Raw genomic sequence first — 13,737 nt, forward strand, 5'->3', positions numbered from 1 at the left:
ACATTTTTTCCAATTTTACCTTTCTGGCCATGACCTCTGATTCCTCTGAGCTTTCTGTTGCCTTCTCATAGGCTTTCCCTACTCGAGCCACAAAATCTTTCACTGTCTCACAAAGTACCCTAGACAAAGAAGGTAAGGAAAACAAAATCATGCAAGGATCATCTCAGGATTTTCACAGTACAACTTTCACTTAGAGCAATTTTTTAAGTACTCACTTGGCTGAGGAGATGACCACCGAATGTTGGTCAGAAGTCAAAATTTTGGACAAATGAGCAGCCACAGAGTCTTCATAGAAGAGAATCTTCTGCACCTGGTGACAGTCAGAAACAAGCCACTGGGGTGCTGCTTCCCAGCAGTAAAACACCTGCCGTGTGTCTCTGGCTCCCCAGAGAGTACCTATCATTCTATAACTTCTTTTTGCCCTGGAAACGTTCTGTGGCTCAGGGCTCATTTACCCACTGAAGACCAGAATTTGATGAAGATGCTAATTCTGCACCTAGAAATCATCAGCAGTGCAGTTCTTACGAGTCTCTCATCAACTGTGGATTTAAACACTGAGCTTTTTACATTTCCTTTAACTGCTATTCAGCTTTCCACAATTTCAACAACATCCTGTCATGACAGCAGGGTAAAGTCAATCATTTCCTCTCTCTTCCTGTTCCAAATCTTCTCCTCCTCATCCCCCATTACAGCTGTTGACTCTGGTAACCCAGCCTCCATCCTTCCCTACAACACTTCATTAATTTAAAGGCCCAGGATCTTTGTAGCTCCTACTACCCCCAAGTCATAGCTAAGGCCTGCTCCATTTGAACTCAGCCACTGTCTCCTATCTCATCCTTTCTGAGGCTGTTGCTCCCAGTTCCCTGTCCCCTCTGCATCTTGCAAAGTACCTCAGAATCCTCACTGAAATCTTCAGTGACTGTGGAAGTGGAGGCCTGGCGTGGGAGTTTGGTTTCATATACCATGATGCTCCACCTGTTGAAAAGGAGGCATCATAGCTGTCACTACAAGGCAGACGATTTCTTCCTTTATCCAAAGGACATAACAGGTCAGAATCTCAAGCAGAACAAACAGCACTTTGTTAGGGACATGAATGATGTAAAGAAGCCATAGGGATGCACTGAAATTGCAGAGGGGCTGAAGTGAGGCAGAAGGAGGGATAACACTATGAACAAGTATTCTACAACACAAGCACATTCTCTGTCCTTCTTCCCTCTCTCACAGAAATCCTATGGTCATAATTTGATTCAACATGCCAGAATACAAATCTAAAGTCAAGAGATGTTTTCAAATGTAAAAAGATGTAAAGGCTTTATCAATACTAGGGGTAACGATTTCTGTTTCTGTTTTCAGCTTTCATTTATAAGCCAAACTTGAGATAAATTGCTCCAAATTTATCAAGAAAAAATAGTTTAAAACATCACAACTGTGAGATTGTCAAATTCAATTATCAAGAACTCTGGAACACGAGAGATGACACTGGACATCAGACAGAGTGACAATTTCACCCATTACTATTCTGCAGCAGTGACACAGAAAGGAAGACTATCTTTTTTTGACAAAAGGTGACAGAAGATTATCAGTAAAAAATCATACCTGGAACTATAAAGAAGCCCAACAGATGGGCAAAATCAAGCTCTCCTAGAATGATGCTTTCATGCAATTCAGTGTTGATTACTCACCTGTCCAACATTTTGGTACTCGCCCTCTCCAGCTTCTCCAGGATCTGGGGGAGCTGGGTATCGTCATCACAAGCAGACCCCCAGCCTAACACACGAGCAAGGTCATTCCCTGTTCCCAACGGCAGCACTCCCAGCTGGCACTGCAACAGAGAAAAGGAAAACAAAATTGATATTCAAATAGGAAAACGCAAACCACTAACAGTCAAAAGTAACATGACTGATTCCTTACAAAGAGCAGTGGTTGAGAACTAGCTAGTCCCAGGGGGAGGGGGAAAGCAACTGGATGGGGAAAACAGCCAGAACAGCATGCAAGTAAAGACAGGTTCCCTCTGCTTTTAGGTTGTTACTTGAGAGAGGAGTGCATTACAGCTGCCACCCAGAGAACCTTGCTAAAAGATACTCCATCCTGCAGATATACTCATTTAACCATCAGGTGGTGCTATTACCTTTTCTGTAAAATTAGCATAGCCCTCTACAAGACAAAATGGAAACAAATTAAACCCTGTAAATTATGTCTAATCCAATGAAGTTTCTAGCTATCCGAGGACACAGAAACACCATGAGAATTACAGGGAATAGATGAGGATTGCTACCCTTGTTGACATGCTGGTTTTCTAATTGCAGCCCTTTCCAAGTTTAAGTCCCTGGTGGCAACGGAGCAGGAGTAACTCAACTACTCTAAAGACTGGATCTTGTACAAGGGAGTTGGAGAGGAACACTGTAGATAGGAATAGATAAGTAGTGCTGCTTCCTGCAGAAAATTATTGCAAGAACACTATTGTGGTAAGCTTTCAGCAGCTTCAATCCTGGGGCAAACTACATCTGTATGATCAAAGAAAGTCCTCTTCAACCCATGTTGTTGTTCCTTCTTTCTTACAACCAACCAAGCTCATTGGGCAGGTACCTGCTTGTGAAGATTGAGACTATCAATTTCGGAGAGAACCCAGCCAACACTTCCATCCCCACCGCAAACTAGAATCCGGAAAGTGTCAAATTTCTGGAATAAGCGTAAACTACAGAGAAAGGAAAGAAAAAAAATCAAAAGAGAAGAGCAATCAGCTGTTACAGAAAGGAATGATAAACAATTCCAATCTAGGCTATAAACATGTCGGATTCGCTTAAAGCAGGCTCTGATTTTGTAATGAATACAGGCCACTGTCAGATTACAAATGAATTCAAATAGTTATAAGTAAGGAATTATAAATACAGCTAAGCAATTTACAATGGCTATTCACCACAGATATACACCCCAGACACACACTCCTTCTAAAGCAATGCACTTTTGTCTGAACGGAAGAGGAAACAAGCATGTGATAGCTGATTATCCATTGAATTAACTCCTTTTTGCAGATTTGCTAGTTCAGCCTAACACTAGTTATTTGTCACTATTTGGAGTGCTCTGATGTCACTGCCTCCGCACTAAGGCCACGCCAATTAAAGCAAGGCTTGAAGAGTGGGAACTTTATGCAGTCATTCAGTAAGCAGACAACTGTAAGAGGATATAAAGCCTCAAAATTTCAGTCCTTCTGGGAAAGCAACATAAACCAATGCTCTGGCACCTTCTCTGGCCTGCAGGCAGGCAAACAACTCTCCAGCAATACAAATGTGAATTTATCTTATTCACTCATTCCAGAATATTAAATGTAAAAACAACCTCTCCTTGAGCTGTTTGAAACTATGTTTCTTAGTGAACATCCTCCAGAACTACTGCATGCTTTTATTTATTTGTTAAGTAAATATATATATATTTATTATTACCTAAACAGGATTTGCTGTAGTACATGAAAATCCTTATTTCTTCAACCACTACTGACACATGAAAAACAGCTATCAGAAATGACAACATCTTATGGTACTGTTTGACTGGCACAAGTTTAGAATATTTAAATTATTAAGAAGTGGTCTTTACCCTGTACTATCACTTGCTTTTTAAAAGAGCAAAGAGCAGCTCTTTGATTAGTGTGCATCACAGCCTGAGAAAGTAATTGATTTCTTCTCTTCACTCCTGATTAAAGGCAAAATTCTTCTCTACAATCAGTCCAACTGGGGTGAGGAAGAAGAAAAATATTTAATTTTAAAGTTTTCTGTAAATTATTTATCAGCCAAGCACATCCCTTGGACAGCATGCTACAGTTTTAAAGGCCAGTCTTTTGCAATGCACTGTGGCAACAAACAGCTTTTTACAGTTCCAACTATAGTTCTCAGCAGATCCTAGTGGTCACTCATCCACTCCCCAGATTTAGCACCCTGCACCTGTAGGTTGTAGTAATAGACTCTGAGTCAATCATATCAAAATATGATAGAGGTTCATCTTGTGTTGGCTCTTATTTATAAGAAGTACCAATTCCTAAGAAAGTCACCCAATTTTGATGCAACAGAAATGTTTAGAAGAATCAAACTGGAGACCTTTTTTGTTTGTTTTAAACAGAGTTGCAGAAACAGTAAAGGAATTTATTCCACAGGTTGCTTGCTCTCTTTTTTTTTCCTTAATCAATAGATTTTCTAGTGAAATCTGGTAAACAAGCCTGAAATGTCACCTAGATCCCAGGGCATAAACAACTTTAGTGAAAGCATTCATAAGAGATGTTTTTCCAACATCACCATAAAATCTTTAAGGAATGGATGTTTCACAAACTTACCGGGTTAAGTTACTTCTGAATAAATCTCATTTTGACAATATTCATTTGCTATCTGTGATACCCGATTGTTCACTGGATTTAACTCAAGTTAACACTCGTTAACAGTACATTAGGATGCCTGTTACAAGTCTGTTGTCAGTTTACTTCTGGATTCACAATTTCCGTGCTTGGTCTTCTTCCAGGGGAGTGTTTCTGGAATTCCCCCAAAATCCCTCAAGCTGTTCTGCTGTTACTGATGAATGGACATAACCTTTTTTCAACAACATGTTTTGTTTTAACTAATCAATAACACTAAACACAGAGAGGGGAAAACCCCTCCAAACTTTGCATGTGCCCAGTCTTCTCAGAGGAATAGGTTCCTTGTGACATTTGAGGATGACCTTATAAATCAAATAAATCCTTTGAGCTTTTCTGGTATTTACAGGGAAAATATTCCTCTATAGAATATCTGCTTACCCAAGGTGAGGTCCTCCATTCATGAGGTCAAAGACCTGGGCTGGATTCAGTAGCTGTTTGAATCTTCGTAGAAATTTTACTCCCTGGTTGTCTCCACTTTTTGAGTTGACAAAGACCAACAAAGGACTTGTGCAAGAAGGTGGGCAAGTAGCTTTCCAGAAACCTGTGTTAAGGAAAGAGGTAGCAGGGAGGGAGGAAAAGCTGAGAGATGGGGTGAGGAAAAAAACCACAAAACACCCCATACTATAGCACAGCAATGAAGAAGCTAGTACTTTCTTTGTGCTTATGGCACTCACTGGATACATGCCAAATGCACACAGCCCTGAATCCAGCACGAACCATACCTCATGCTGCCAAACGTCACACTTATCTCCTAGCAGTATGCCAAAATTTTCAGCTTCCCCAACCTTCCCAAACTGCTTCTGCAACACAGTTGTTCTCAATAAGTTTTAACAGCTGCAACTCAGCAAATACTGACATTACAGGGTAATAAGCAAAACAAACAGCTCAGCACCATACTTCAGCAAGATCTTCTAGTCTGGAATTTCAGCAACACCAAAAGCAGAATTGTCAGTTGACAGAGCCTGGGATTAATAGTGTTATCTGGAAGGACCATGACTGAGAGGAAGAGAAAGAAGGCACTACTTACTAGTGATACTTACCATCTGAATCAATGCTGTTAAGAGCAGTAGGAGGAATGACAGATACTTTGCACAGCCCAAGAGGGCACTTGTTTGGCAACAACTCTTTACATGCTGTGTGTACCTGAAAATACCAAAAAAAAAAAAAAAATCATTTGCACCCTTTTGGGCACTGTGGTATAACTCACAGAGCCACCCAACAAGAGATTGTAACGGCTAGGTAAGAAAGAAAGAAAGGAAGAACCCAAGGAAATGTCATTAATAAGGTCATGTTAAAGAATGATCTAATCTGTTTTCTACCAATTCTCCTCTCCTCTTTCCATTAGCATGTGCTTTTTCTGCCATCTGAATGCAGGAGACAAGCATTTTGAGTGCTGAGAGGACCAGATAACAAATTATGTGGTTTTAAAAGCCATCCGGTACTCTGCTTTCAAAATCCTAGCCTCAGCTGAGATCCAAGGAAAGTAATAGCTTCTTGAAAAGCCGCAAAAAAAGAAGCTGAGAATTCAAGAAAACGAAGTAGGAGCACATAAGGGACACAAGAGGAAAGAGAAGAAGGGATTAGAAAAGCTAACCAAAAAAGTAAATACGAAGTAGAGTTAGGCACTTCAGTCATTTCTAGTACATGAAGACTGCAAGACAGAGGGTTTGCTTGGGGTCTGAGCACCCACTCCAACTCATTATAAATTTTGTGATACTTCCATTATTAATGTTATAGACAACTGGAAACATAGCAAGATCTAACTACAGTGTTTATGTAAGAGAAACCTATTATAATGGGAAGGGAAATCGCTATTATTAAAATAACTGAGTATTCTTTATCATCTTTTTCCCCCCTCTCTTTTCAACTTGTAGAAATGCCAAAAAACAGCTCCTTAAAATCAAGTATCTCCCATGCCTGAGGCATTGATTCATATCTAGAATAATTGGATTCTTCTATGAAAGCACAGTATCAAAAGCAACTGAGCTTGCAGAGAAGGCAGGAACTTATTTCAGGTCTGTCTTTTATGCATCAGTGATGCTTTTCATCACAACTTAAACTTCTTTCTCTCGCAGGCTGTTTATCACCTGCAGATTGAACAACCAGATCCTTCGTGGCAAATACTGACGGCATTGGTGGAGATTTCATTTTAAGTAAATGTCACTAAAAGAACACATCATAGAGCTGATCAAAGACTATCCTTTTACTGGAATAGTGACATTTATTCAACTCACCATGGCTTTGCACCAAAGGCAGCGCCAGTCTTGCAAACGCAGGACGCTGCCACAGGTTTTATCACACACAGTGCATTTGGCACTCACTGGCAGGTTTCCTTCCAACCACTGATGTGGCATCGAGATCTGCAAATGGAACAGAGGGAGAGGAGAGAACCAATATGGACTTTCCATCATGCAATTTAAGGTCACAGGATACACTGTGGCTTCCAGATATATACAACTGAAAGTCTTTACATGCACTGTTTGAGGACAGCAGAGGTAATTTCTAGAAAACACCTAACAATCTTTTTTGGCAGTTTACAACATGCTCGAACACAAAGAGACCAGGTGATTTACCCCAGGCTACTAAGGAAACAAAGACTTGCATCAGACATCCCATACGGTAAGATACTTTTCCAACCACTCATTTATCTTTCCTTTACCAAAAATCAGACCAGATTCCCTATGCCTCCGACTACCTAACCTCAACTCCCCCTGATCTGTAGCAGTTTTCTCTTGCTATTAAGGAGTCCTTGGTACCCTGGCCAGACCTTTTGCACAGAATCTTATGCTCTGACAGTAGAGACCTTTCCCATATCACTAACACATAAAGGCACAATTACTACTTGTACAGTGCAGAAAACTGCGTAGAGCACACGCCAGTGCTTCAACATCAAGATTAAGGCTACAGGAATTGACACGAATGCCTACCCCATCTTCATCCTCAATGATATCCTTCCCGATAGAGGCCAGAGTTGTCCACTTGCAATTATTGGTTGCCCGCACAGCACACCGCTTGTGGGCCTTAAACTTGCACACTAGAGAGGAAGAGAAGAATATATTAATCCAGCTTCAGAACATGTAATGTGGCAGTCTGTGTGAAAGCTTTCCCAAGTGACCATATTTGGCTCCAAAAGAAAGCATAGGCACACACTACCCTTGTTAGCACTGCCAAAACTATCAACTCTAAGCATACTGAGTAAGATGAGCTAGCTATTAATTCTTGCCTCATCACTTTTACTAGTTCCTTGTACAAAGCTTCGTTATCACCTTGTTAAATTTGACGTGATTTACATAGTCATACACTCCGTCATCCTTTTACATAGTGTGGGTGTAACCTCATTCATGCTACAAGTATGAGCTGTCCACAGGCATGCACATCTGCTATGCTAAAGCTAAAAAAATAACCTCCTGGCATTTAAACACTTAACAGGGACTTTCTTACGAGTATTCTTATGAACAGGAGAATTCTTATGAATATTTAATCTCATACCTCAGAATTACATACCTGTTAATTTCAGAAGCATCATTTTAATAAGGGATGTCAGTATTTGGGTAATGAAAAAAAGCTATATTTCTGTCAAGTCTAATACTAAAATCAGCATGAAAACATCATTATTTCTATTATTTTTTTTTACAAAATACCAAGAATCTGATTCTGTCTTGTATGGGAAACAGACTGTTAACAATATTCCTCTTAAAAGATCTCTAGAACGTGGCTTTGAGCTATAAAGATGACACTCCCAAAACAGGAGACAAAGAAGCACTCTTACCTTCACACGAGAGCCCATGTGACGTGACTCCAGATAATGCCTCCCGACACACATTGCAGTATGTTGGCCGAGCATGTGAGCAGGCGTACCAGTTGTGCATCCCTGAGAAATGGTCCATGCTGTACTGGGTAGACTAATAAAATAAATGCATTACAACAAAATCTGAAGCAGAGACACAAGACCACTTTTCCTTAGAACAAAGACTCGTGCAGAGCAGTCAGGAAAGGCAGAAACAGAACACTTTACTAGGGAAGAGTTGGCCGCATGCAGTTTACACACAGCAGCTGTAGGTGAAGAAGCTCTTTAAGCCAGAAGAGCTCAAGCTTCTGCTTGAAGAAGAAGCAACACCTTCATTCCAGCTCCTGTGCTATCTCTCATGCTTGTCTCACTACAAGTGTGCATAGGACAATGAACTGGAGAATTTATCTGCTGAAGTCAGTCCTTCCCTTCTCCATTTTTTTTTTGTATTAAGCTTTCAGCAGGATCAGTTCCTCAATCCAGTTCATTGCATAGCAGAGGAATGTTTGTGCCAGCATAATGGAGGGAACAGGAAGACAAGCATCAGAGTGAGAAGAACTCAGGACAGTTTCTTTTGCTGGCAGTTCTGGTCTAACTACAGTCCCAGAAAGCAAAGATATGCACTGAAACAGGCAGAAAAGCAAGCAGACAAGGTGCAAATTAGGACAGGGAGGATAACAGAAGAGTGAAAAGACAATCGAAGGAGAACTGTGTTTCATAATCCACCTACACTCTCAAAAAAAAGTGCTCTCAAAGTTACTAAGAGAGTATATAAAGTACACTCTTTGGAGAATCATTTCTGTGTATCTGGGATACTTTTTACACAAGGCCTAATGCTATACCCACTACAGTCAATAAAAATTACTTCTGTTAATTTCACTGAAGGCTGACTCAATCTCAAAACAAGCTGTTATTTAGCAGAGGATGCACAGAGTATAAAGGAACACATTATCCTATTACCTCAAAATGTTCACGGTTCTGTACAGTCTTCAGTGCTGCAATCCAATCTTCCATCTCTTTTCTGTTATCAGCACAAAGGATGAGCTTCCGACATGGAGTGATAATCTGAAGGGAGAGAGAAAATTAATGTGTATTCTGGTCATGTCAGTGAAAGACAGTGAAAGAATGCATTATTGCTAGTATTGAAGCTATTTTCAGAGGCAATGAGATTCACAACAGAAGTCATTTACACCTTTGAACTATGTTTCCCTTCTGCCAAAATTTACATTAATTCTTTTGATAAACTTACAGAACCACAGAGATATTAACTCTCATTCTCAATATAGAACTGAATAAGATATGTCTCATACCCCAGCAATAGCACAACGCAAATCAGGCACTGGACAGTAAAAGTTAATATATCACATATGCAGACCTTGCATACTTTTTTATGTACTTAATGACTTTCTAAATTGGCATTAAATTTGCAAAAATATTTTGTTAACAGCTTAATGTACCAGTTTCTATCAATTAATATATAACATATTTGTTAAATTAGACTGAAAGCACAATACTAAGTATTTAAGAGGGAAAAATCCTGAAACTAGTAGACAACATAAATTTCATCAGATTAGTGACTGACATATCAAAAGAATGACCCATAAGGGCTGTTTTCCTTAAAAACTGGCCCATATCCCCTATTCTGTGGTTTCTTAAGTATACTATACCATACCCAGCTACAGTGTGATTGCAGAGCTCACAAACCCTAATGCTCCATCACATCATACTAAAAAACAGTTTAGATTGATGACAAGTGAGGAGAGAGGAGGAGAGAAATGAAGCAAAATAAACAATCTAAAAGAGAAATGACAGTACTTTTAATCCTCTTGTCTTCTGAGAGCTTGTTCTACATTTGGGACAGAAAAGATATTCCAACCAAAGTCCCACCAGCAGCTTGGGGTTGTGGTGAGTTTGCCTCCTATAAATACTGTTTTCAGTCTGCTTCTACTCTAGGCTAACTCTGATGTGCTGGTTGCCCCATGTTAAATGAGCAGTTCAGTGTTTAACAAACAAGTAGAAGACATACGTGGTGCCAAAGCTCCATTCTGCCCAGGAATGCAGACAAGCCTGCGTGTAGCCTACCACCAATGTTCTCTTGGTTTGTCAGATGGCGGCAGTAGAGAGAAATAAAAGGTCCTAACTTTTCAGGGGACCACGTCTGCTATCCACAGGGCTGTCCATTCAGCTGGGGTCCCAACTTGACAATAAATCAACGTTTATTCTTCCAAAGACAAAAGTGTTTCTTCTCCACACTATACTAACACTGTTTCTTTGTGTACAAGTCTGTCCGATTTCCATCCAACTGACTTTTTAAATAAGAACAATATTGAAGTGTTTGCAAGACCTGGATTTAAGAAAATCCACATTAAGGTTGAGCATCATTAACAAAAATCAAAAGGATCTCCTCTATGTTGATGTGGTGTTTCACACTAACGGACAGCTAAACTCCACCACAACTGCTCTCTCACTCACCTTCTCCAGAGGAAGAGGTGGAGAACATACAGTAGAAACAAGAGTTGAGAAAAGGACAAGGAAATTGCTCAACAGTTACCATCATGGGCAAACCAGATGCAATGTGGAGAGATTAATATCATTTATTGCCTATCACTAGCAGGCTAGAACAGTGAGAAACCAGAAACAAACTCAAAACACCTTCCCCACCACCACCACCCTCTTCCACGTCCTTCCCTAAGCGGCGCAGGGGAACGGGGAATGGGGCCTGCGGTCAGTCCCTGATGCTTCATCTCTGCCTCTCCTTCTTGGTCACTCTCTTCCCCTGCTCCATGTGGGGTCCCTCCCATGGGATGCCGTCCTTACCAACCTGATCCTGCATGGGCTGCCCACAGCAGCAGCTCTTCAAGAACTGCTCCCACATGGCTCTGTACCACAGGGTCCATCCCCCAGGAGCAAACTGTTCCAGCACGGGTCCCCACGGATGGCTGCTCCCCCAAGACCCCCTGCTCCTGCATGGGCTCCTCTCCACAGGCTGCAGCTCTGACCCGGGGCCTGCTCCTGCGGGGGCTCTCCATGGGCCGCAGCCTCCTCCAGGCCACATCCACCTGCTCCACCGGGGCTCCTCCACGATCTGCAGCGTGGAGATCTGCTCCGTGTGGGACCCATGGGCTGCAGGGGGACAGCCTGCTCCACCAGGGGCCTCTCCACAGGCCGCAGGGGAACTGCTGCTGCGTGCCTGGAGCACCTCCTGCCCTCCTGCTGCACTGACCTTGGGGTCTTGCAGGGCCGGTTCTCACTCTTCTCTTCCAGCTTCTGTTACAAAACAGTCTTTTTTTTTTTTTTTTCCCTTTCTTAAATCTGCTCTCACAGAGGTGCAGCCAGTGTTGCTCAGTGACTCAGCCCTGCCCATTGGCGGGTCCCTTCTGGAGCTGGCTCTGATCTGACACAGGGCAGCTGCTGGGCTCCTCTCACAGAGGCCACCCCTGCAGCTCCCCACTACCAAACCCTTGCCACATAAACCCCATAGAGTCAACTCTAAAAACTTCCAGACACTCCTTTACCCCTCTACATTTTGTATATAAAAAAAATCATCATTTTCATTTCCAGCAAACTGTGCTGTAACATCTGAAACAACAGATTAACACAGACTAGGACTACGTTAGGTTGATGAAGCCGGTGTGACTCTCACAAGCATGCCACCAAAGTTTTGTTAAGCAGCACCAAAAAACCACACACACGTCATCCCAGTATGTAACCCGTTAACTACCATTTTCCGGTCCATTTCTCATTTCTCTCATTATGATTCATAAAACAGGCTAAAAATAAAAACCTCTGAAGCTGAAGATCAAACTTCTTGCTGATGTCAGAATAGCTCAGAGAGTGCAGTAAGAAATGTATACGTAATGACAATAAAAAAAGATATATCTGTAAAATTCTGGGTTATTTTAAGTCCTTCAGTTTTCACAACATATATTTCTTTTTATAGGTTAGACTGCAGCATTCAATTGCAACAACACTAACTATGCTAAGGGGTACTACCAGTAACTAGAAAAGCACGCCACTGCCACTAACATCAAGTAGACAACAAATGGAGCTAAATGCCTTTTCCAAGCAAGGACTGGCCATTTATATTAGGAACAGTTTCAGCATGTAGCATTCTATTTTGGACAAAATTATCCAATCTGTATCAATTGTAAAGAAACAGAAATAAGTATTTACAATTTTCTAAAAATAAAACTTCAAAGGACTTCTTCCCTTTTCCCTGAATTTTCCTTTAAACTATTCTAGTTCTGATAAAATGTATTCTGAAAGAGGGCAATCACAGGAGTCTTTCTCTTTCCTTGGGAAAGAGGAAAAGTGGGAGATTAACTCTATTTCCATCTGAGATTCTGCTGTGTAAGAAAGGTTACCCTAGAGAAACCTTTTATGGAGCATAAAGCAGTACTGCTAAAATCAATGTGAAGTTAAAGAAGAATGAGCAGCATCTCTGAAGTCCTGCTAAGAGGAAGCAGTGCAGGGCCTCACTTTGGCTGCAAAGCCAAGAACATCTGTAACTGCATATGTACAGCAGTACCCTATCGAAAGGCCAAGCATCCTAGGACAAGAGTCCAAGGACCTCTCATTGCTTTGAAAAGAGCAATTTTTTATGAGGAACTACCAGTTCATTTAACAAGTCACTGGCATGCTCCTGGGCAGTGGGAAAAAATATTTTAAAACAGCTAGTAAAATTAATTATCATCAGGATTCCTATTTCAGAACACTCCCATACAGTGCTGTACCTTTTACTATTTCTCTCTATTAAAAAAAAAAAAAAAAGGCGAATGCACAGAATCGCTTTTAAGTCACCTTGGAGGACATGAAATCTAAAACAGTGGTATAAAATATAGAAATGTAGATACTTTGGTTGAGAATTCATTTCTGAGACTACAGACTTCACAGATCACTGGGGAGACTGTCAAATATAGGAATCACTAATTCCTTCTTATATCATCTACTACAGCATCTTAAAAATCCCCACATTCAGCATTAGACAATCCTCTGTTCACAGAGTAAAGTTAAAGTTTATAAGGCAGAGGACAAATAAAGAGATCAAGAAGATTTTCATACTTGAATCATCCAGAGAGAGTCACAGAATTAAAATAAAGGGTCTATTGTGTAATTACAGAACTGTAAATAAAACACAGCTTTGTGCACGATAAATTTATGAAGAACATTCTCCATTAGTCAGTGCTAAATCAACATTTGCACTGGGATTTAGCAGTATCATCAGAGATCGGAAATAAAAGAATACAATCGCAAACCTCACTCCTAAAGACAAACTGGGACAATTCAGTCTTCACTGTGAAGGACAGATAAGATTTTAACATAACTAGCGTAACAATTCTTGGGGGAAATTAAGAAAGCATACAAACCTGTTTTTCTGATTAACCCGCAGTGGTGTTACAGTTAAACATTTTAATGAGGATAATTAGGAATCCAGGAACACATTAGCAAGGACACTTCCTTCTCGGAGCAGTTCAGCAGTTCCCATCTTTCACACAGCCTCACGCACCCAGTGCCGCGCACCCAGGGAGTGCTGGCCTCTCACCTGCGCCGG

The 13,737-nt window shown here is 41.0% G+C and overlaps 1 protein-coding gene across 11 annotated transcripts in view; it reads right to left on the bottom strand.

Annotated features, from left to right (window-relative positions):
- Positions 1-13,737, bottom strand: part of DGKD (diacylglycerol kinase delta) — a 75,203-nt gene that overhangs the window by 21,977 nt on the left and 39,489 nt on the right. For all 11 annotated transcript variants that reach the window (XM_040567638.1, XM_040567636.1, XM_040567632.1 and 8 more), the window contains 11 exons: positions 9,147-9,251; positions 8,169-8,301; positions 7,327-7,433; positions 6,634-6,759; positions 5,440-5,542; positions 4,778-4,940; positions 2,587-2,695; positions 1,683-1,822; positions 891-975; positions 216-310; positions 20-119 (listed from right to left, as the gene is read on the bottom strand). In XM_040567638.1, the coding sequence (XP_040423572.1) occupies positions 20-119; positions 216-310; positions 891-975; positions 1,683-1,822; positions 2,587-2,695; positions 4,778-4,940; positions 5,440-5,542; positions 6,634-6,759; positions 7,327-7,433; positions 8,169-8,301; positions 9,147-9,251 (1,266 nt within the window). The remainder of the gene's footprint in view (positions 1-19; positions 120-215; positions 311-890; positions 976-1,682; positions 1,823-2,586; positions 2,696-4,777; positions 4,941-5,439; positions 5,543-6,633; positions 6,760-7,326; positions 7,434-8,168; positions 8,302-9,146; positions 9,252-13,737) is intronic.

The sequence above is a fragment of the Cygnus olor genome, chromosome 9 (assembly GCF_009769625.2).
Source record: "Cygnus olor isolate bCygOlo1 chromosome 9, bCygOlo1.pri.v2, whole genome shotgun sequence".
Taxonomy (NCBI): Eukaryota; Metazoa; Chordata; class Aves; order Anseriformes; family Anatidae; genus Cygnus; species Cygnus olor.